The sequence below is a fragment of the Sceloporus undulatus genome, chromosome 6, assembly GCF_019175285.1.
Source record: "Sceloporus undulatus isolate JIND9_A2432 ecotype Alabama chromosome 6, SceUnd_v1.1, whole genome shotgun sequence".
NCBI classification, from domain to species: domain Eukaryota; kingdom Metazoa; phylum Chordata; class Lepidosauria; order Squamata; family Phrynosomatidae; genus Sceloporus; species Sceloporus undulatus.
In genome coordinates this window covers 119,111,717-119,131,507 of record NC_056527.1, presented here as the reverse complement: position 1 = coordinate 119,131,507, position 19,791 = coordinate 119,111,717, and the positions used below count along the sequence as shown (strand labels likewise).

At 50.4% G+C, this 19,791-nt stretch overlaps 1 protein-coding gene across 5 annotated transcripts; it reads right to left on the bottom strand.

The window, feature by feature from the left end:
• Positions 1 to 873: 873 nt before the first annotated feature.
• LOC121934423 (insulin receptor substrate 1-like) lies at positions 874 to 18,484 on the bottom strand. Of its 5 annotated transcripts, none has more exons than XM_042474901.1 (4): positions 18,388 to 18,484; positions 16,146 to 16,571; positions 5,703 to 7,408; positions 874 to 1,792 (listed from the first exon to the last, which is right to left on the bottom strand). In XM_042474901.1, exons 2-4 carry the CDS (start codon positions 16,498 to 16,500, stop codon positions 1,493 to 1,495), a joined length of 2,361 nt encoding a protein of 786 aa, XP_042330835.1. In that variant the 5' UTR covers positions 16,501 to 16,571; positions 18,388 to 18,484; the 3' UTR covers positions 874 to 1,492. The 5 variants fall into 5 exon arrangements, with proteins under 5 accessions (XP_042330835.1, XP_042330834.1, XP_042330838.1 ...); XM_042474900.1 differs by lacking the exon at positions 18,388 to 18,484 and adding an exon at positions 17,262 to 17,462; XM_042474902.1 differs by lacking the exon at positions 18,388 to 18,484 and adding an exon at positions 17,262 to 17,464 and having other exon boundaries at positions 1,601 to 1,792; positions 5,608 to 7,408.
• Positions 18,485 to 19,791: the final 1,307 nt, after the last annotated feature.

Below are 19,791 nucleotides of genomic sequence, written 5' to 3'. Positions count from 1 at the left end.
CTGTTTAAATATTTGAAGGGATGTCTTGTTGAAGAGGGAGCAAGCTTGTTTTCTGCTGCTCCAGAGAACAGGACCAGGAACAATGGATCCAAGCTGCAGGAAAAGAGATTTCAGCTCAACGTTAGGAGGAACTTCCTGAGAGTCAGGGCTGTTTGACAGTGGAACAAACTCCTTCCTCGGAGTGTAGTGGAGTCTCCCTCCTTGGAGGTCTTCAAAGGGAGGCTGGATGGCCATCTGTCAATGGGGATGCTTTGATTGTGATTTCCTGCATGGCAGAAGAAGGGGGTTGGACTGGATCAGGGCCATTCTTGGGGTCTCTTCCAACTCTACGATTCTATGATTCTATGAATTATTTTCCAGACGAAGACATGAAGCGTTCCAGGGATTCATTCACTCTCTGCAGAAATACTAGTCCTATTCTGTACGCTTTGCTCCTTGCAAAACCTACGAAGGAATTGTTTTGTGCCAAAATACACAAGTTATTCTGCACAACAGTCATTTTTTGCATTGTGAAACTTTCTGAGGAATTCTTCTACATGTCCATAATGTGAAATTCTGGGAGCTTTTTCTGTACAGAAATGTTACTTGCCCCTTGCAAAATATGCAGAAAAACACATGCAGACAGACCAGAGACTTTTTACAAACAGCCCAGGACACGTTTTTCTGAGCCAGGAAAAGGCCATCATTGTATTGTCTATTTCTGTACAGAGTACTGTAAGTGCCTGAAAGGCTTGTCAAGATATGAATTACCAGCTGAGAAATGTACAGAAATGGGAGGAATGTCTGTTAAGAAAAACGAAAGTGTGGCAATTTCCATCCGAAGCGCAATGCGCCAAGGTCTCCAAAGCCAAAGACAGAGCAAACCCAACTTCCTCCGTATTTAAAACGTCTTTATTTTCCAAATATCAGAGAAGCAAACTTAGGTCAATCCTCAATGTCTGGCCAAGGGAAAGGGAGGGATTTCTAGGCAAGACAGAGGGCCTTTTGGGGGTCTTTTTTCCTAGAGCAGTCCCTGAGGGTTCCCTGTGCAAAGTGCAACAGAAGCTGCATCCGCACTGCCAAAATAATCCAGTTTTACCCCACTTTAACTGCCATGGCTCCATGCTAAGGACTTTTGGAAGAGCTCTGGTGCCACAACAAATTGCAATTCCCCAAATTCCACAGCAAGGAGCCACAGCAGTTAAAGTGGTGTCAAACTGGATTATTCCAGCAGTGCGGGTGCAACCAGAGAGGAAAACACCGTGGGAAGGAGACAGGTTTAGGGGGAAATATCTGAGCAGTTTTGGGGAGGGCTTGAACCCAGGCACTTTGAGTCAGTCGGGGGGTTTTCCAAGGCAGGTGAAGGTTTTATTGCCGAGGGATCTGGACTGAAATGGACAAAGACCACAAAGACATTTGCAGAGAAAGGCCATCACTTGCTTTCCAAAACTGGCACCCAAAGCAGCAAAAATTAAGTCCTTTTTCTTTTTTTAATCAGTGACAATTCTGGGGTTCAGTCACCCCAAACGTCCCCAGAATCCCAGCTGCATCCCGGAAGAAGGCACATGGGGCATTTTGGCAGAGGGTCACGGAGTAGAGCTGGCCAAATCCCCGTCTCCCCAAAATAGGGTTCCTCTTTGGGGCACAGAGAGATGCCCCCATTCGCCCCAAAGGCACTTGACATCAAACGCACAGAGATGGACAGAGAAGGAAAAGGAGCAGCAGCAAAGTCACTTTGGTGCAAATTAGGAGAAGAAAAGAAGCTCATTGGCGTCGTTGTGAAACGGTTTTCCTTCTGGCGCAAGTCAAGTTTCTGGAAGAGGAAGACAAAAAAAGGGAAGGGGAGATCAGTCTTGTTTCAAAATGCATAACAAAAGCAAGAAGACAACCCTATAAAAAGAAAACTGGGTTTTTCAACTGTTGTAAATTGAAACTCCATTATAAGGATGGATCTTGTTGTCGTTGTTGTTCCTGTTGTTGTGTGCCATCAAGTGATTTCCAACTTATGGCAACCCTAAGGCAAACCAATCATGGGATTTTCTTGGCAAGATTTGTTTGCCTTTGCCCAGTGGGTTTCAATGGCCGAGCCAGGATTTGAACCCTGACCTCCAGAGTCGCAGTCCAACACTCAAACCGCTATGGTTCTCAATGGTAAATCTACATGTCCACAAATCCGGTCAACGCTTTAGTCCCAATGATAATGTAATTTAGGCTTAGGGCAACAAGGGTTTTACTGTCCTATTTTGCTTTTAATGCATGTTGTGATCTGCCTTGGCTCCCATTACTCTACAAAAATTTGGGATATAAATCAAAAAGGGGGGTGGGTTGCTCAGAAAAACAGCCCACTCCCCTCCCTTCCCCCAAACTGCCTTCTTTGAAGGAATAGCAGGGAAAATATCCATAGCAGAACCATTAAAAAGGAAGGCCAGAAAAGAGGAGCTATGCCTTGGGGCTGTGCGCCAGTTTTGGGGTGCATCTGTTTTTTTTGGGGGGGGGGGACACTGTCAGGAGAAAAGACCACCTTCACAATGCAGCAACTCACACATTCCTTGCAAACTCAGGATCAGGAATGAGGCTTGGGAAGGAGAGTTAGCACAAAGATGCATTGTGTTTGGTCTTAAATTGATTTTCCTTATGTGCTTCTCCCATGAAATCCCATGACAGGGGATGGGATATGAGCACTTCAACCAAAAACAAAGGCATTTAAGGGCAGGGCATGCTCGCACCATTGCAAATGCATGCACGCATAACACCCCCAGCCATTGCAGCAATCCTGGAAGGTAGGCTTTCAATTCAAAACTGATTCTTACTACAGGACACCCACAGAACTTATTTATACGAGGCACAATACAGTATTAATATTTTGCATCAGTCAATATTGACTATTCAGTCGAAGCGGCCAACTAGAACCGTTCTGGAAGGAAGCCTGCAATTCTGTCTTCAGAAACCACGAAGAAGAAATAGTACTTACGGCCAGGCTTCTTCAAAAACAAAGAATAACCCATTTAATTTTTAAAATCATCATCATCATCATCATCATCATCATCATCATCATCAACCCTAAAGTCAGGCCCAGAACTCTGTGTGCCTCAGAAATATCGCAAAACCTCCTGCATTTTGCTCAGAGGCGGAGAAGTTTGCAAAAATGGCAAAAACCTGTTGTCAAGACTCTCCCCTCCAAGGGCCCTTTAAGGCCGGCCGCAGGCATAGAACAAATGGCACTTTGCCCTCCAAGAAGGTGGAAAGCGCAAGATGAAGTCAGTAGGCAGCCGGCCACGTTTTATAGGAATACCGCTGGAATGGGGGAAATGTCAAAAAGAGAGGCCTGCGGTGGGCAGAAAACCCAGAGCGTGGGATGGGCCCCTCCTTCCTTGGAAGGGAGGTTAGGAATTGCACAGTCGGCTCTTTGGGAGGATCCCAAATTTGGGGTTTTGTTTTATTTTTTGCTTTGAAAATTTATCCTTTTTTCACTTTGAAAAAACTTAATACACAGAGGCCCCAAGAGCTGCGCAAAAAACAAACCCAACCGCTCCAAAACAGATTTGGGATAAATTCGGGGGTCCCGTTTTGCAAACTCAAGATAAAACAGAGCCACAGTTGTGGGTGCAAATGGGAATTGGCATCTCCTCTGGATTCTTGGGTGAAAAAGAGTAACTTCTTTTGGACTACTACTCCCAGAATCCCCCTTTCCAGTTATGATGGGAAATGCAGTCCTAATATTTTTTTCTAATGAAGGCAACACTGGGAAGATCTTCCTCCTCCGGGATCCTTAAGGCCCCAGTGAAGAAAAAAAGTAACTTTTCCAAGCCAAGGGATGCCTGATGGAAAGAGGGGAAGGAAGCAACCGGAGGAGAGGCCTGGTCCGTCTCGGGAGGCATCCCTCAGCTGTCGGAGGAAAGGGATAAATATAGAGGGAAACTCAATAGGGGCAGGTGAGGGTTTGGGGCTTGGGGCACAGATGCCTCAAAGTCCTGGGGAAGGGGCCAGGAGGGGTCTTCCAGGCCTTGATTCCAAAAAGCGGCCCTTTTTTGAAAATGCCGCAGCAAGTTTCACAAAGACTCCTTGGGTTTAATCTAGCTTTATCACTCCAAGCAGGGATAATGGGAGATGCAGTCTTTAAAAAGGGACTCTCTCTTACATTGACACCTCCTTTTCCTCTCTCTCCATAGAAAGGTTCATCCAATTTTATCAATTTCTGCCATTTATACGCCACCTTTCTCCTTCGTGGTTTCTCCGAACCACACACATGGGTTATATCTGCGCCTGCGCAAAGCTCAGACGCAGCAGGCGCAGAACTCCCCCATTTGTTTGTATTCGCAGATGACCACTCAAAGACATGCCATTACAGGTAAGTACCCTGTCCTTCTCCTGTGGTCAGTGGAGCCCTGTCCCTTGGAAGGCGGTGGGCTCTGCTTCGCTGGAGGGGGTTCTTAAACCAAAACCAGACAGCCCACCCGCTATGGCTTTCCTTCAATGCTGGCAGAGCGTTGGAACAGATGGCCCTCAGGTGCCCTATCTTGCAAACATGCAAAAATTACATCAGAAACCATTTACCATCACCATTGCAACTCTGACCTAGCTTCCATAATGCAAATGAGCCTCTTTCTCATTAAAGCAAACACCGGAGGACTTCTGCAGTTAACCCAGGGAACTCCCTGCCACAAGATGTGGCGCCTGATTATTCGGATGGCATCGAAAGAGGACAGCCTACATTCACAAAGGAGGATGCCCGCAAGTCAGAGCAGGCTTTCTATCACACTTATGGGACCGAAGGGGGGATGCTCCTCTGTGTTACCACTTTCTGAGGAGTGGAAGACGCTGGTTCTTGTCCCCAAAAACAGAGAATGCTGGAGCAGAGTATATCTTTGGGGGGGGGGGTCTGACCCAGATTTAGCTTTTGTTCTGGAGACTCAAGAGCTGGTACAGCGCAAACTGCAGAAACAACAATTTTTGATGTTTAAAAAAAATGGGGCGAAACTGGATTTTGAACTACAGAAAATTGCAGAAACCACACTTTTCAGTGTTCCCAGAATTGGAGTGAAATTAGCTTTTGGACTACAGCTCCCACAATCCCCCGGCCAGCTGATTCTGGGAACTATAGTCCAAGAGGAAACCTTTCCTAAGCCCACTCCCCACACAAAATTTCTGCATTCATCTGCCATTGCCGCACCAGCAAATCATTGCGTTGCACTGGTGAATCGCTCCGTGAAATGGTGATTTCACCATTGAACTGTAGCCCCAGTGAATCTGACCCCTTAACGCAGTGCTCCCTATCCCGGGTTCGACTCCTGCCTTTGCTGCCCCCTCGCATGCCTCAGGACACCAGGCCAGAAATAGACGCTTAATGGCACCTAGTAAATTATTCCTGCAAAGAAGGCGGCTTGCTTGCAAGAGGTTGGATCTGATGGGGAGGGGGGGGGACAACACCGTGGACCCTTTTGGGAGAAAGGCAGCATGGAAATGAAATGAATAAATAATAAAAATATACATTCACATTTTCACGCAGTTGAGCATGTTTTCTTTGTAGCTTGGGGCCAAATTCTGGCTGAAAATTGTGGGTTGGGGGACCTTTGGAGGGCTTTAGAGACCCCCAATTTGGGACCCTGGGGCCACAAGCACTATGCCCACCTTGACTTACCATCCCCTTCCGAATTTGCCCTATACCCTCGAAACTCTCCAGACCGATGGAAATCAATGCTGGCATAGGCGTGCAGCGGTCCCACCTGGTCAGGGGCAGTGTATGGATGCAGGGGCACAGGGTTGGCCACCTCTGCAGGGGTGGCATTGGCAACCTCCTTAGCCAGATCCAAGTCGATGTAGTTCAGGCCCAGCTCCATCTGGGTCTCGCTGGATGGCAGTGGCGGCGGCGGCAGTGCTGCGTACCTCTCCGTCTCAGGGAATGTCTCAGAGCAGTTGCGCCGCATCCCTTGAGGGCACACCCGCATCAGCTGGGCACCTGGCGCCATCTCGGCATAGCTGTCAGGGACTGCTGTGCCGCTAGACTCGGCCGGGGTGGCGCAGAGCTCCATGCTGATGTAGTCGGTGCCGCGGGAAGGATATTCGATGCTGACATACTCCCCAGCGCTCCTGGGGGCAGAGGGGGCTCCTCGCCCTCCTGGGGGCAGTTCCATGAAGGCATTAAGTGGACAACTGAGGCCGCCGAGAGACCCTTCCAAACTCTCGGAGCTGGTGGATGAAGAGCCTGAAAAGCGGCCTGAGTTGAATGGACACAGGAGTGTCTTAGGGGTATGTTTATAGGATCGGGGCAGGGAATAGAAAGGGGCACTTCCAGAGATGGCCAGCAGCGGACTATGCTCCGGGGATGTACTTGAGGCAGAGAGGCTGGCAGGCGACATGTTCATGTAGTTGCCCCCAAAAGATTTGCCCTCGGTGCCATCGCCAGCTGGCGCCCAGTGCCCCGTCCCATCCGGAGAGCAGCTCCCGCTTGGGGACATCAACATATAGCCCCCACTTTCCTGGGGAGGGGAGACGCTGCTGGGGGTCATGGGCACATAGTCCTGGTCCTCGGTGCTTGTGGCCACGCCGGGCAACATAGCCATGTAGCCTGGGTCAGTCCCATGAAGGTTGAGCCCTTCTGGGTAGCTGGCCGAAACAGCCACAGCCTTGAAAGACTGCGTACGGCGGGGCAGGCTGGGGGTGTCCTTCTCAAGGGCCATGGGGGGCAGAGAGGCCCGCTTGTTGGGCTCGGCCCCTGATACCCACTGGGCCAGGCGGTGCCCGTCTGGAGAGGCCAGCTTGCTCATGGAGATGTAGTCCAGCTCCCCTCCGGCCACCATATAGCTGAGGGGGTCCAGAGTGCTTGGGGGCCGCGACTCGCACGGACTGGACCCCCCCTCATCCGAAGAGATGGCACTGTAGTCACTCAAGGAGTCGGGCTTCCTGGTCGCGGGGGGCTTCTGCCCAGTGGTGGCTCGGGGGCTCTTATTCAGGAACGGCATCCCCTCTGCCCGGGACTTCCACGAGAAAGACCCCTGGCTAGGTGGAGGGGTTGCGGGGTGCTGCCGCCGGGGAGGCACTGAAATGGGAGTGGAGGCCAGGGCCTGGCCCTTGCTGCGGAGGGCCTTCATGGCCTCTAGGATGGTCTCGTGCATGTTCTGGGCCACCACCAGGTCCTCCACCTGCATCCACAGCTCCCCGGGTCCTGTGGCAGCAGAGCGCCCCACCTCCATGAAGAAGTAGTTCTCTGAGTGGCCGCACCGCCGGACGTTGAGCAGCTGCAGGACCACAGCCGCCACGTCCGAGTTGAGCCTCATGAAGCTGATGGTCCTCTCCGTCAGGCCCAAGAGGTAGACCCCGGTCAGGTTCCTGCTCTGCCCCAAACCTCGCGGACGGAGGCTGACCTGCCAGACCTCCTGGAAGGCCAAGCCAGGCCCCAGAGCATGGGGGTCGCCCCCCGAGGACTCCTGACCTGAAAGAGAAGGAGAGGGACCGGTTAGAGAGGAGGAGAGTGCTCATGGCCTCGGGGCCAGATTCGATTCCCGAGTCCCCGCTCCAAAGGTGGAAGCGGCCAAAGGCAAAAGGAAGTGGGCCAAAAATTCCACATTGCAATGGTGGGGGGCAAGGGGATACGGCTGTCTGGAGAGCCCAGGGCCACACAGGGCCTTCTGGGGGACCCCATTTGGCCCCCGTCCCTTTTGAATTATTGTTCATCATCACTGTTTAATATTCCTCACATTGCAGGACCGTAAGCATCTGTTCTGGGAAGCCGTACCATTCTGATACCACTTTAACTACCATGTTGTTGTTTTTTGTTTTGAGTCTCCCATTTCTGGTATTCCAAAATCCCAAATACTTCCAAATTCAAAAGATTTTCCCTGAGTGGCTGAGATGACCATATCATTGCTTTCTGATGGTTCAATGCATACAAACTTCATTTCATGCACAAAGTGATTAAAAATACTGTCTAAAATTACCTTCAGGCTACCTATGCAAGGTGCATCAGTAAATTTTGTGTCTCCAAGATGGGACTCCATTATGTATGCATATATGCAAATACAGGTATTCCAAAGTGCTATCTAAAATACTGGTTAATAGGAAGAATAATGACAATATATATATATATATGTGAGAAGAACAAGTAAAGTTTGATAAAGTATCAATAATATTCATGAGTCAGATGGAAGAAAGTCCTTTTAGTTTATATGACTGATGTGTGCGATGATTGTAGAAGTTTAATTTAAATATTTTGTGTGTGTTTCTTATATCATTTTACTCTTAAGAATAATAAATGACTTTCATGTTTTGACATGGGTCACAATCTATTTCCTTATGTATATCTGACCATACTCTTCTGGTCCCAACCATTTCAGGGAATGCCGCCTGTATTCATAGAAACAGCTCCCAAGACTGAAATGGCAGCAAGGGAAGATGCTGCTGGAAGGAAAGGTCATCCCTGGATCTTCGGGCGGTTTCTAGACGCTTCAGCATGTGTCCCTTGACTTCTGCACGGCTTCCTTGACCGGAGGCTTCATTTCACAAGGAAATACTGTCAGTTCTGATTAAAACATTTGTTGAAACATGTTCAACAGCTTTCCTTTTTCTGTGTGGCGGTGGAAGAACCTCCCTGCATTCTTTCCATGCTATTCCTGCCTCTGTGCCAGGTTTTAACCCAGGATCATGCCAACTTTGCTACCCGAGGGGCACCTGTAGTGCAGACACCTCATGAAGAGCAACAGATGGACACCTCCATGGGAGTGCAAAGCCCAGAATCCCCAACCATACTGAAGGAGGTGAATTCAGGGAGCTATTACCTGCAAAAAACAACTTTTCCAAGCTCTGCACCTGAGCCCAGGTCCCTTCCCTGCCAAAATGGCACCCGGGAATGGAGGGCACAAGCGGGCAAAGAGAGGCGGGCATCTTGGGACAGGACAGGAATGATCCAGAGGTTAAATAAGACCTGGGCATGGGGCCAAGGCAATGAACAACCTCTCCTGAAATTGGGGACATGGTGCATTTAAAAAAAGGAAAGGCCGGGAAGGGGTGGACAGGCATTTAGCAACACCCCTAAGACTACCTGGGGGGTTTTACGAAGAACCGATGCCAACCCACTTGCAGAGAGAATTGAGGAAATTTAATTCTGCAAAATGCAAACAACTACTATTTATACTAATGTATAAGTCTAGAAATTTAGGCTAAAAAACTGACCCCCCCAAAAACCTGAGTCGACTTATCCCTGGATCAATGTAAGTACTGTATTTTAACACATATATATGGTGAAGGGCAAGAGTTTAATCTGCCCTGGAAGGACTGACCCCCTTCTACTCTTTCAGCATCCAGCCTTTAGTATGGGCACAAATAGTTATGTCTGCTGGAATTTGGTAAGTTCTTTGGCATTGTTTTATTTTACTTTGTCCTTTACATCCTTCATTACATGGGCTTACATTTTACCCTTGACTTATCCACGGGTCATATCAAAATCAAAACCCCAAACCTGCCCTCGACTTATATATGAGGTCAACTTATAGTCAAGTATATATGGCAGTCATGTTAGTCTGGAAATTCAGCCTCCAAAGGGCTCTTGCAGCACCTTTGAGACTGAGAGAGAGAGTTTGGTAACATGAATTCTTTCGTAGGTTTGACCAGACCCAAAACTTGAACCTAGGCTCAAGTCTAGGAAAGCTCATGCTACCAACATCTTCCTTTCAGTTAAGTCTCAAAGGTGCTGAAAGATCCCTTTGCACACTTAATCCAGTAAAGACATACATCTATTATTGGCTATGATTTACTGAAGTGCTTTTAATGCACTGGACATTTTAGCCAGCCCTCCATATCTACAGATTCTGCACCGCACTCACCCACGGCTTGAAAATAAGGGGGGGGGGAATCCAAAAAGCAAGCCTCGACTTTTCCATTTTATATAAGGGAGAGCATTTTAGTACATCCACAGCTCAACTATACACAGCTTGAAAATATACACATTCCAAAAAACAAACCTTGATTTTGCCATTTCATAGGAGGGGCATTATTTATCTATGGCATTGCATTTAATGGAACTTGAGCATTCATGGGTTTTGGTATCTATAGGGGCCCTGGAACCAAACCATAACAAGGACAGACTGTATCTTGCATCCCAACCTTATACATCCTGCCTTTATGGCACCGACCCAAACCTCCCGAAGGGTGGCAGGGAGTGAATCCAAGGGGAGAGAGATGTAGCAGTCTTTCTTTGGGGCGAAATGAATAACCAGCCAATCCCTCCTCCATTTTGCCAAGGTCCCTGCTTTTGAACCCACCACCTGCACAGGCACATCTGGTGGGAGACAGGGTCTTCTTGATGGCAGCTCTCTTGAACCCTAGCCTAGCTACTTCCATTGTGTCCTTCCAGCAACAAGCGAAGACCTTTTCCTCCAGCAAACCCACGGAAATTCTCTTTTAATAATGCGCTGTTATCAGCTGCTATTTGCTGGTTTTTAAACTGCTTCTGATTCTATGAATACTCTCATTGTATCTTGAATTTTTATTGATGGCAGCATTTGCCCGTATTCGCTTCAATTCCTAGAAGCTGCTTGGCAACTCAGGGCTGGGGGAAAGTGAGATATAAATAAGCATCATACATAACAAGGTATCTGTATTAGAGAGCCAGCATGGCACAACAGTTTGGACTACGAATCTGGAGATCAGGCTTTGATTCCTCTCTTGGGCAAGGCACACTCTCTCAGCCACAGAGGAAGGCAATAGCAAAACCATGCTGAAGAAATCTGCTAAGAAAATCCCATGACTTGCAGGCACACACAACAACAACATTCGTATTATTGTCACTACTACTAGTAGTAGTACAGGTTGAGTCCCCCTTATCTGAAATGCTTGGGACCTGACATGTTTTGGATTTGAGGTTGGTTGTTTTTTCGGATTTCTGAGTATCTGCATATAATGAGATACTTTGGAGATGGGGCCCAAGTCTAAACATGAAATTTATGCTTCATGTACATCTTATGCGCATAGCTTGAAGGTAATTTTACACATAATCCAGTACTTTTAATAATTTTGTGCATAAACTAATGTTTATGTACAGTGAAGTATCAGAAAACAAAGGAGTCTCTATCTCAGCTACCCATGAAAAAGGTTTTGTATTTTGGAGTATTCTGGATTTCGGGATTCTTGTATATAGGAGGTACTACCTAAATTTGAGGAAGCCCTTCTTGAATGCAAGAGCTATTTGAAAGTGAAACGGAGTGCTTTGGAACATCTCTTCCAAAGGTAGTGGACTCTCCATCTCTGGAGGTCTCTAAGCAAGAGGCTGGATGGACCATTTTCTAGGAGTGTTGTGGTTGTGCCTTCCTGCCTACGTCTTCTAGGAGAACTGTAGTTATGTCTTGCTGCCTAACAGAATGAGGATGGCCCTTGATGGTCCCTTCCAAATGTTGCTGCTATTACAGATCCTGACTATGGATTCAAGAACTGGGGAAGGGTCAGGACTCCTACGAGGCATCTACTGCTATCATTAGGATCTCAGTTTCACTGTCTTTCAGGTGTTACTTTACCTGGCATTTGGGGCCCTCCATGATTTGGGTTCTAACCAAGAATCCTAGAACCAGGGGGCTCCCCTCGGACCACCCGTCCCATCCCAAGCAGTGCCACTTTCTGCAACTGTGGCACAGGGATCCAGCAGATGGAGATTTTGATCCTTAACACCAGAGAAACAACAAGGCTGTTGTGAAGTCTAAGCAGCTGTTCCTGGAAGCTGCTTTGTGACTCCTCTCTCCTACCAACCAAGGTCGCTATGTGGGCGCATAGGAGACACATTTGCACAACTGGGGGAGGAAGTTAAATGTGAAGCCCCCATGGGTGGCAGGGAAGGGGAAAGAGACCCCCAAAGCCACGCTAACACCGGGGCAACCCACCCATCTGCATCATTGAGAGACGGACCAAGCGAGATGCAGGCAGTTGCCCTGGAGATGTGCTACAAAGCCAGACTAAATGGGGAGAGGGGAGGCTCAGTGGGAAATGTTTAAGCTAAAGAGTTCCAGGAAGAAGGAACGAGAGAGGAGGAGGAGGAGGAGGAGGAGGAGGAGGAGAAAAAGAGAGAGAGAACGAGGCGCTTGTGCCAAGAGAAAGGAAGGGAGGGATCCCATGGGCCCAGGTGGCACCCGTCCCAAGGCCCTCTCTTGCCTCTGGCCCCAAAGCTTCCCCGGGGGACCTGCGCCTGCCGTCCTTCTCCTCTTCTCCCCCCCTTCCTCACCTCCCAGCCAAGATAACCCAGGGGTCCAGGTGGCACCCGTCCAAAATTAGTCACCCTACCAGCTGGGAATAGGACCCAGGAGGAGAGAGGACAGCGTGTACCAAGCGCTCCATGCCAGCTGTGTACACACACAAACACACAAGATGATGAACAGCTAACACTGCAAGCCATGGAAGCGAGGGAGAGAGGCATTGCAGAGGGGCAACAAGTGGGTGGGTAAATGGCACCACCAGCAATGGGTAATGCCCATTGACAAATGAGACCCATCTGTGCCCAGTTGGACCCAAAGGAAAGCTGCAAAGGGAGGGTGGTCTCCTCCTCCTCCTCCTCTTTACTAGTGTGCTCCATCTCTGGTGCAAAGTTCACCCCCTGTGCCTCTGTGCATGGCCCCTGGCGAGGGTTTGGCTGGTACCTAGAGGCACCCAGCCCATTGCCAGCTTTGCCCCAGATGCCAGGCCAAGGGCTCCTCCTCTCCCCTAGCACACCAGGGCACCACTGGCTCTGCAACAGGCTTGGCAGCGCAACAAGGGCTCTTGCTTGTCTCAAAGGTCCTGGGAGGAACCTTTGCTCCCGATCGTTGGTCTGCGAGCGGCAGAGGCCCCAGCACTTTCCCTCCGTCCAGCAACTTAATCGGGGGAAAGAAAAACACTTTAAATTCACCCCACAAGCTCAGGACGGCACCCATTTCTCTTCCAAGATCTGAGCCTCTCTGGTCCTGGCGCAATTCCTGGAAGGAGCTCCGGCCAGCCAAGGGCCCAAGGCGTCCTGGCCGGCCCCCGGTGCCAGCTGCGGCTGGGAGGAAGCCCCATTTCTCCCCATTAGAACGGCAGATCTTTATATGCAAGAGGAGAAGCCAAAAGAGAGAAAGAAAGGACTTTTAAAATTAGCACAAGAGAGACACACAAAGAAAGAAAGGCAGGGGGCAGGAAGTGCCCCTTGGCATCCTGGCAGCTGACAAAGTTGGGGGAAATGATCTGTACATATATGCATACCTTTATTACGAAAGCCTCTGTAAAAAAAGAGGCACCCTTTCTGAAAGTATTTTTATGCCGGCCCAGACACCCCTTTCCCTTCTCATCCTCTCTCTAGTTGCCAAGTTTTTTAGTAGCATCCGTACTGGGGCAACAATGAAGGAAGGCTGGAGGAAAGAGGGACTTTGGGGGCAGCTTTTCTGCAGTAAATACAAACTGAAAGAAAAAAATAAACTGGGAAAGAAACCAGGTTGCACCAGTTTGCCTGCAGTAAACAAGGCAATAAATACACTTTGAGATGGGAAACAGACTGGTTATCCTATAGCCACTCCTGGTGTAGCCTCACCAGTCCATTCCTGAGCATGTGCAAACTGCAAAAACAGCGAGGAAAAGGGAGAGCAGAGAAGCCTGCCTCACCAGCTCCCTTGGCATGTTGGTAAAAGCAGAGATCTATAGTAAGAGAAGTCAAAACTGGTGAGAGGAAAAGATAATCCCTTGATGCGTTTTGGAAGAAGCCTTCAGGCAGTCTCAGGAAGGTTCAACAAGTTTCTATTTCCTTGGGCAAAGATTCCCTGACCTGGCTGTTCCATTTCACATGTGCAGATCTCCCTGGCCCAAAATGCTTGGGACCAGAGGTGTTTTGCAATTGGGAATTGGTTTAGCAATTCAAAATAGACACATATACATAATGTGCTATTTGGGAGACAGGACCCAAGTCTAAATGTGAAATTCATTGATGTTTTGCACACATTTTTATAAGATACCCAGACAGATATTTTATATACATTTTTAATAATTTTCTGTATGAAACCAAGTTTGTGAACACCGAACCCTTAGAAAGCAAAGAAGCCACTCTCAGCCCACCCATAAAAAGGTTTTGGATTTTGGACTTCTGGATAAGAGATGCTCAGCCTGCATTGGTTTTGCCCAAGAAGTGTCGGGAAACAGGCTGAGCTGCTGCTGCTGCTGCTCCTCGTGGTGCAGGGGTCCCAATCCTTTCCAGGTGACTTTGACTGAAGCATCAAAGCCAAGAACATGGCCATCTCCCAGACCCTGGCTGCCCCACATCCCACCCCATGGCAGGAGTGATGGTGAGCGGTGCAAGGAAAGAGCAGCAGCAAAGACACACATTCCGAGGAGCAAACCTTGAGGAAAGGAAATGGGGTCCACAGGAAGCTCCCCTGAGCAAGCCCAATGGTTAGAGCTGCCACCCGGTGCAACCGTTTGGGGAAGCAGTGGCAGCAGTGGGGCTGAGACCCATCAGGAGAGCAGGGCTGAACTACATGGGGGAATAATGCACCCTCTTTCTGATCTCTACTCTGCCTTGGGGCAACACACTCCTCCCAATCCAAATCAGAGTTCTTATATGCAACCTGTGGGCCAGGAGCCCTTTGGGGGTCGGGGGTCGCCTAAGGCCATTGGAAAACACCTATTTAATTACAGTTATGAAGTAGCAATGACAATAATTTCATGGGTTTGGGTCACCACAACATGAGGAACTGTATTAAAGGGTCGCGGCATTAGGAAGGCTGGGAACCACTGCATTAGAGCTTTAAAAACTCAGTTTGGAATATCTTTTTGAGTTTTCATTTGAAACATCTGGCTTGTCACCAGGATTTGGGCCGGAGTGGAATCAGGGGAAGTGGGGCGCAGGAGGGGCAGCTTATCCCACCTACATTCCCAAAATTTCAATCCCTACAGCCTCTTTAGAAAGCATGGCCCAGGGGTCAAACGCAGGCTGGGCAGGGGAACCGTGGCCACAGCAGTCCAAAGATGCGCACCATGCACACAGTGTTTTTCCAAGCTCTACCAGCTGCAAGCAAGCCAGGTTTGCGGCAAGGAGTGCTTCTGCACGGAAAGAGGAGCAACGTGGCAAACTAGGAGACTGGAATATGGCCGCTCCGTCACCAAAGAAGGCCAGGATACAGCAATGGGTTTTATTTTTCTTGACACTGGTTGGAATTTAACTTTCCTATTTCTGCCTACGCATTGCAAACTAGAGAGTGGCTTTTTAGATGAGCTTCTTGAGGGATCAAGGAGCAACCAGGCTTTTGTTTTTAAGGTGCCTTCCTTAAAGCAGGGCAGAAGGAACTTGCAACCTGGCTCCCAGGAGGGCATCATAGCGTGGCTACCACTCGGGCCACTGACCACTCACTTGCAACCCACACTTTCTCTCCGGCTACGTTGCTTGTCCCTCGGGTGGACTGGAGGCCAGTGTATCCCCTTCACAAACCTTCTCCAACTGACAGGCATGAATCAAGCTCCCTGGCTCTCCAGGAATAAGCCCAGTCTGGGCTCTGGCTGGTGAAAACCAAGGGAGATGAGACTGGGATTTGGGACTTTGTGTGGCCCCAGCACACTCTCCAGATTGGGTGACGCTGGTCTAGATCGCTGCCCTTGGACCCAGGAAAAACATATTCCCACTCATATGCCACCTTGGAAAGAAGTGTTGGTTGTCCAAGAGAAAGATTGAGATTTACCCATCTGTAAAATGGGTGCACCAGCAAGCCCCACAAGCCAAAGAATAGGATGGAGCCATGACAGTTACAGTCCATTAAATTCATTCAATGCAATGACCAACGAAAATGGTGTCCTCTACCTAAAACAGCCCAATCCAGATTTGCTTTTGGGATTTCTATATCTTTTTAAATATTTTCAAGCCGTTGGTGGTTGAATCCATGAAGTGTCAACTAGCTTGAAAAAGCTTACCTTTGGGGGGTGGGCTGCAATTCCCCAAATGCCCCAGTCCACTATGGCTCTAAGCAGCCCACCTCCATTTCCAGGCAGGGAAGGCAGCGTTTGGAGGGTGGGCTATGGGTCTACCTTGGAGGTGTGTGGCTTCCCCTTTGTTGGGGTGTCTCACCTGTTTCTGATGTGGATTTCCTGCAGAGAGCCCCTGGGGACCCCCGAATTCAGCGATCGCACTCAGGCCCAGCCTGTCCTACCTGCCAGGAGTGACTGCTGGGGTCCCATGGCCTCCTAACGTCCGGACTCACCCTTGCGGCGCAGCTCCATCATGGCCGTGTACCACGTCTGCTGCTGCTCAGCGTTCTCCGCCGCCACGCCGAAGGTCCCGTCGCGTCCGTAGAGGACAATGAGGTAGCGGTGCCGGGCGTCCGCACGCTTGTTGACGTTGAGGGCGCTGGCCAGGGGGAAGACCCTCTTGGGCCGGGGGCACGGACCCCCCGTCCGGAACTTCTTCTCGTTCTCATAGTACTCCAGGCGGGCCGGGCCTCGCTCGCTCCCGCAGCGCAGCACGAAATAGCGGCGCCGGTGGGACTTCTGCTTGCGCAAGTAGCCGCACAGGCGGATGTCTGAGAAGGCGGCAGGGTCCGGTCCAGAGGGGTCCATCCTGGGTGCGAGATCCAGAGGAGGTCAAGGAGAGGATTCGCCAATCGAGCCGTCGTTTACTTCTTGCAGCCCTGGAAGGAAAGGAAGAGGTTCAACTCTGGCTCAACTAGCCCCAGGCTCTCAAGGCCTCCAAAGAGGGGGCCAGTCTAATTCTGCAATTGGGGGCAGCCACTTCTGCCTCCTTCGGGGAGGCCAGGGCACAAAAGGCCAAGCACAGCCCTGCAGCATCTCATCCCTGGAGGAGCCCAAGGCCCAGCCGGAGGGGCAAACGCCAGGCCCTCCCAGGACCCTGGGACCCTTCAAAGGTGCGGCTCTGGAAGGCAGCCCAGGCTCGGTCTGTCTGTCTGTCGGGCTGATTCCTGGCCTTTTCCTGGAGCTGGCCTCCAGGCTCAGGCTTCCCTTTCCTCCGTCCGGAGGGAGGCTTTGGGGGAGCGGGAGAGTCTGCCCTGGAGAGCCCAAGAGCCAGCCAGCGGCCAAAGGGGGCGCCGCTTCCCCTAAAGCCCTGCCAGGACAGAGCGGAGCGAGTGCCCCGTCCCTCCCTGTCTGGCAAGAGCCCCGAACCTCCCGGGAGGAGCCAGGGCTGCAGCCGCACCGGGGATGGAAGGAACCCCCAGTTTGGCCCCAAGAGGATGGGATTCCGGGAGCCGGAGTTCCTCCTGGGGCTCCAATCCCAGAATGCCATAGCAAAGAGCCCGCGCGCGGAGAAGACCATTGCAGGGCTCTGCCTCTCCCGGGCCCCGCAGCCCCTGCAGCCAACTCACCTGGGCGCCTGGCTCCTGGCTCCTGGCCCCGGCCGGGGAGGGGAGGGGAGGGGACACCTGCCGCTGCTGCACCCCGAGAGCCCCCTCCCTCCCTCCCTCCCTCCCTCGCCTGGGCGGTTGCTGCTGCTGCTGCTGCCGCAAAGGCAAAGGCAAAGGCAAAGGCGCCCAGCCAGCAGCAAGGAGACCCCCCGCCGCCTGCTGCTGCTGCTGCTGCTCTGCAGAAAAGGGGCCCTGCTGCTGGGCGGCGCCTCCGCGGTCCTAGCGCCCGCCGCGCCCTCCTCCTGCAGAGCTCCTCCTGCACTGCAGAGTTAATCCGCTTCCACACCGCTTTCAGGGCCATGGCTCTGTGCTGTGGACCTCCGGGGTTTCTAGACTGGCGGGATACTGATCCTAATCTCTGCCAGTGAGCTCTGCAGACACTACAAATCCCAGGATCCCATAGCATAGCAGCCAGGGCAGTTAAAGTGGTGCTCAAAGAATGAATGCACTTGGACAGTGCTTGAAATGCCACGGTTTAATGACCCGGGATTTGTAGTTTTATGTGGCCCCAGAACTGGATAGATTGGATAGATGGATAGATAGACAGACAGATTAAATAGACAGATTAGACAGAAAGACAGACTGGATAGATAGATTAGAGAGAGAGAGAGAGATTGGCTACATAGACAGAAAGACTAAATAGATAGATAGATAGATAGATAGATAGATAGATAGGTAGGATTGGCAGACGGATTGGATAGATATACAGATTAGATATACAGATTAGACTGATAGTGGATAGATTATATAGATAGATAGACAGACAGCTCTGTCACAACCCACGATTGATTTTAGGCTCCCACAGAATGGAGCCAGGACACTTAAAGCGGTGTCACATGGGATTAAGCCTGCTGTGCGGACGCAGCCCCAGGGAAGCCAAGGGGCTCCAAGGCGCTGGGCCTGTGATGACCCCAGTGGCCCCTGGAGACGCTGAGGGCCCCCGGCCTCCTTCCCAGTCCCACTGGGGGAGGAAACTGGAGCGACTGGTGGGAATGATGAACTCTCAAAGGCCATGCCTTGCATGCCTCCTCTTTGCTGGCAATGGTCCAGGGCTGGCACAGGGGCACTTTTAGGCCTTGAGCTATACCTGGCACAGGTGTGCCTTTGCATCCGGCGGCGTCTCTTTTCCTTCCTAGAGACATTGCTTTGCTCTCCAGGAAAACAAGGAACCACTCCTTCTCTCCACCCTGAACTTTATTGCCATTTTATTGCCACTTGATCTTGGCAGAGTGCTTCAATGGAAGATTCCAGTCTCTTCTGGTGCCAGTTTTCACCGTCTCTGCGCACAGTTCAAAGTCCTGGTTCTGATTATTGTTGTGGTTGTGGTTGTCCTGCATCCGCACTGCAGAAATAATCCGGTTTGACACCACTTTAGCCGCCATGGCTCAATTCTATGGATTCCTAAGAACAGCAGTTTGTTGTGTCTGGCCAAAAAGGCCACTTTAATAGCCATGGCTATTTCGCCTGCTCTGTCAAAGAGCTCTGGGGTTGCAACAAACTACAAATCCCAGGATTCCATAGGCAGGGCGACCAGATGTCCTAACCGCCAAGGAAGACGAGGCTCTGCAAAATGTAGGACACTCAGGGGGAAAACAACAACAACAACAAAGGACATTACCAAAGAAAAGCTAACAACACTCATATAAATATATAAATGCATGCTTCTTAGTCGAGCTCAAAATGGAGGACATTTTGGGATTTCTCCTGAACAGAAGGCTGAAATGTAGGACATGTCCTGGGAAAAGGAGGACGTCTGGTCACTCTGTCCATAGGATGCAGCCATGACAGTTAAAACGGTCTCAGACTGCCTTAAGTCTGCAGTGTGGCATCAGCCTATGATTGTGTATGCGCCTTCCAGTCACCTATGGACCTATGGCGATCCCATGGCTTGCGGAAGGTTCTTCTTTTTGAACTGCCAATCCAAGAATCCCCTGGGCTGAAGGATTCTGGGAGTGACAGTCCAAAAAAAGGCACCTTTTCTTGTTTCTGCAGCATTTGGGGAAAAGGGGCCGAGGTCAGATCTTGTGTGTGCGTCAGACACATAAAGCGGTTCAAGTTGCTGGTCATTTATGGCCACCCCATTCATTTCACAGGGCTGCCTTAGGCAAGAGAGCGGGGAGCACTTGGGATTGGAAAGCGGTCTTCCAACTAAGACCTAACTAGGGCTGACCCTGCTTAGCTTCCAAAATTAGGATTTGGTGCCCAGAAGATACGTTCCCCCAAAACTGGTGGTTTAATCCATCTTTCTGAATAAATTCACCCAAGCGGCTATCCTGCTGCCAGCCAAAGCCTTCCCATGCCCTCCCAGAAAACCTGCCACCCGAGGCGCTTGACCCCTCCACCTGGCGACAGAGCCGGCTTTGCCGGACACACCGCAAGGAAGGGAACAAGCCAGGCCCTGTCCCCAACCAGAGACCCCACAAGTCCAAGGGCCAGAAGGACCTCTGGCTCCAAGGCGGCTGTGAACCCCAACGGTTGTGTGTTGCCGTGT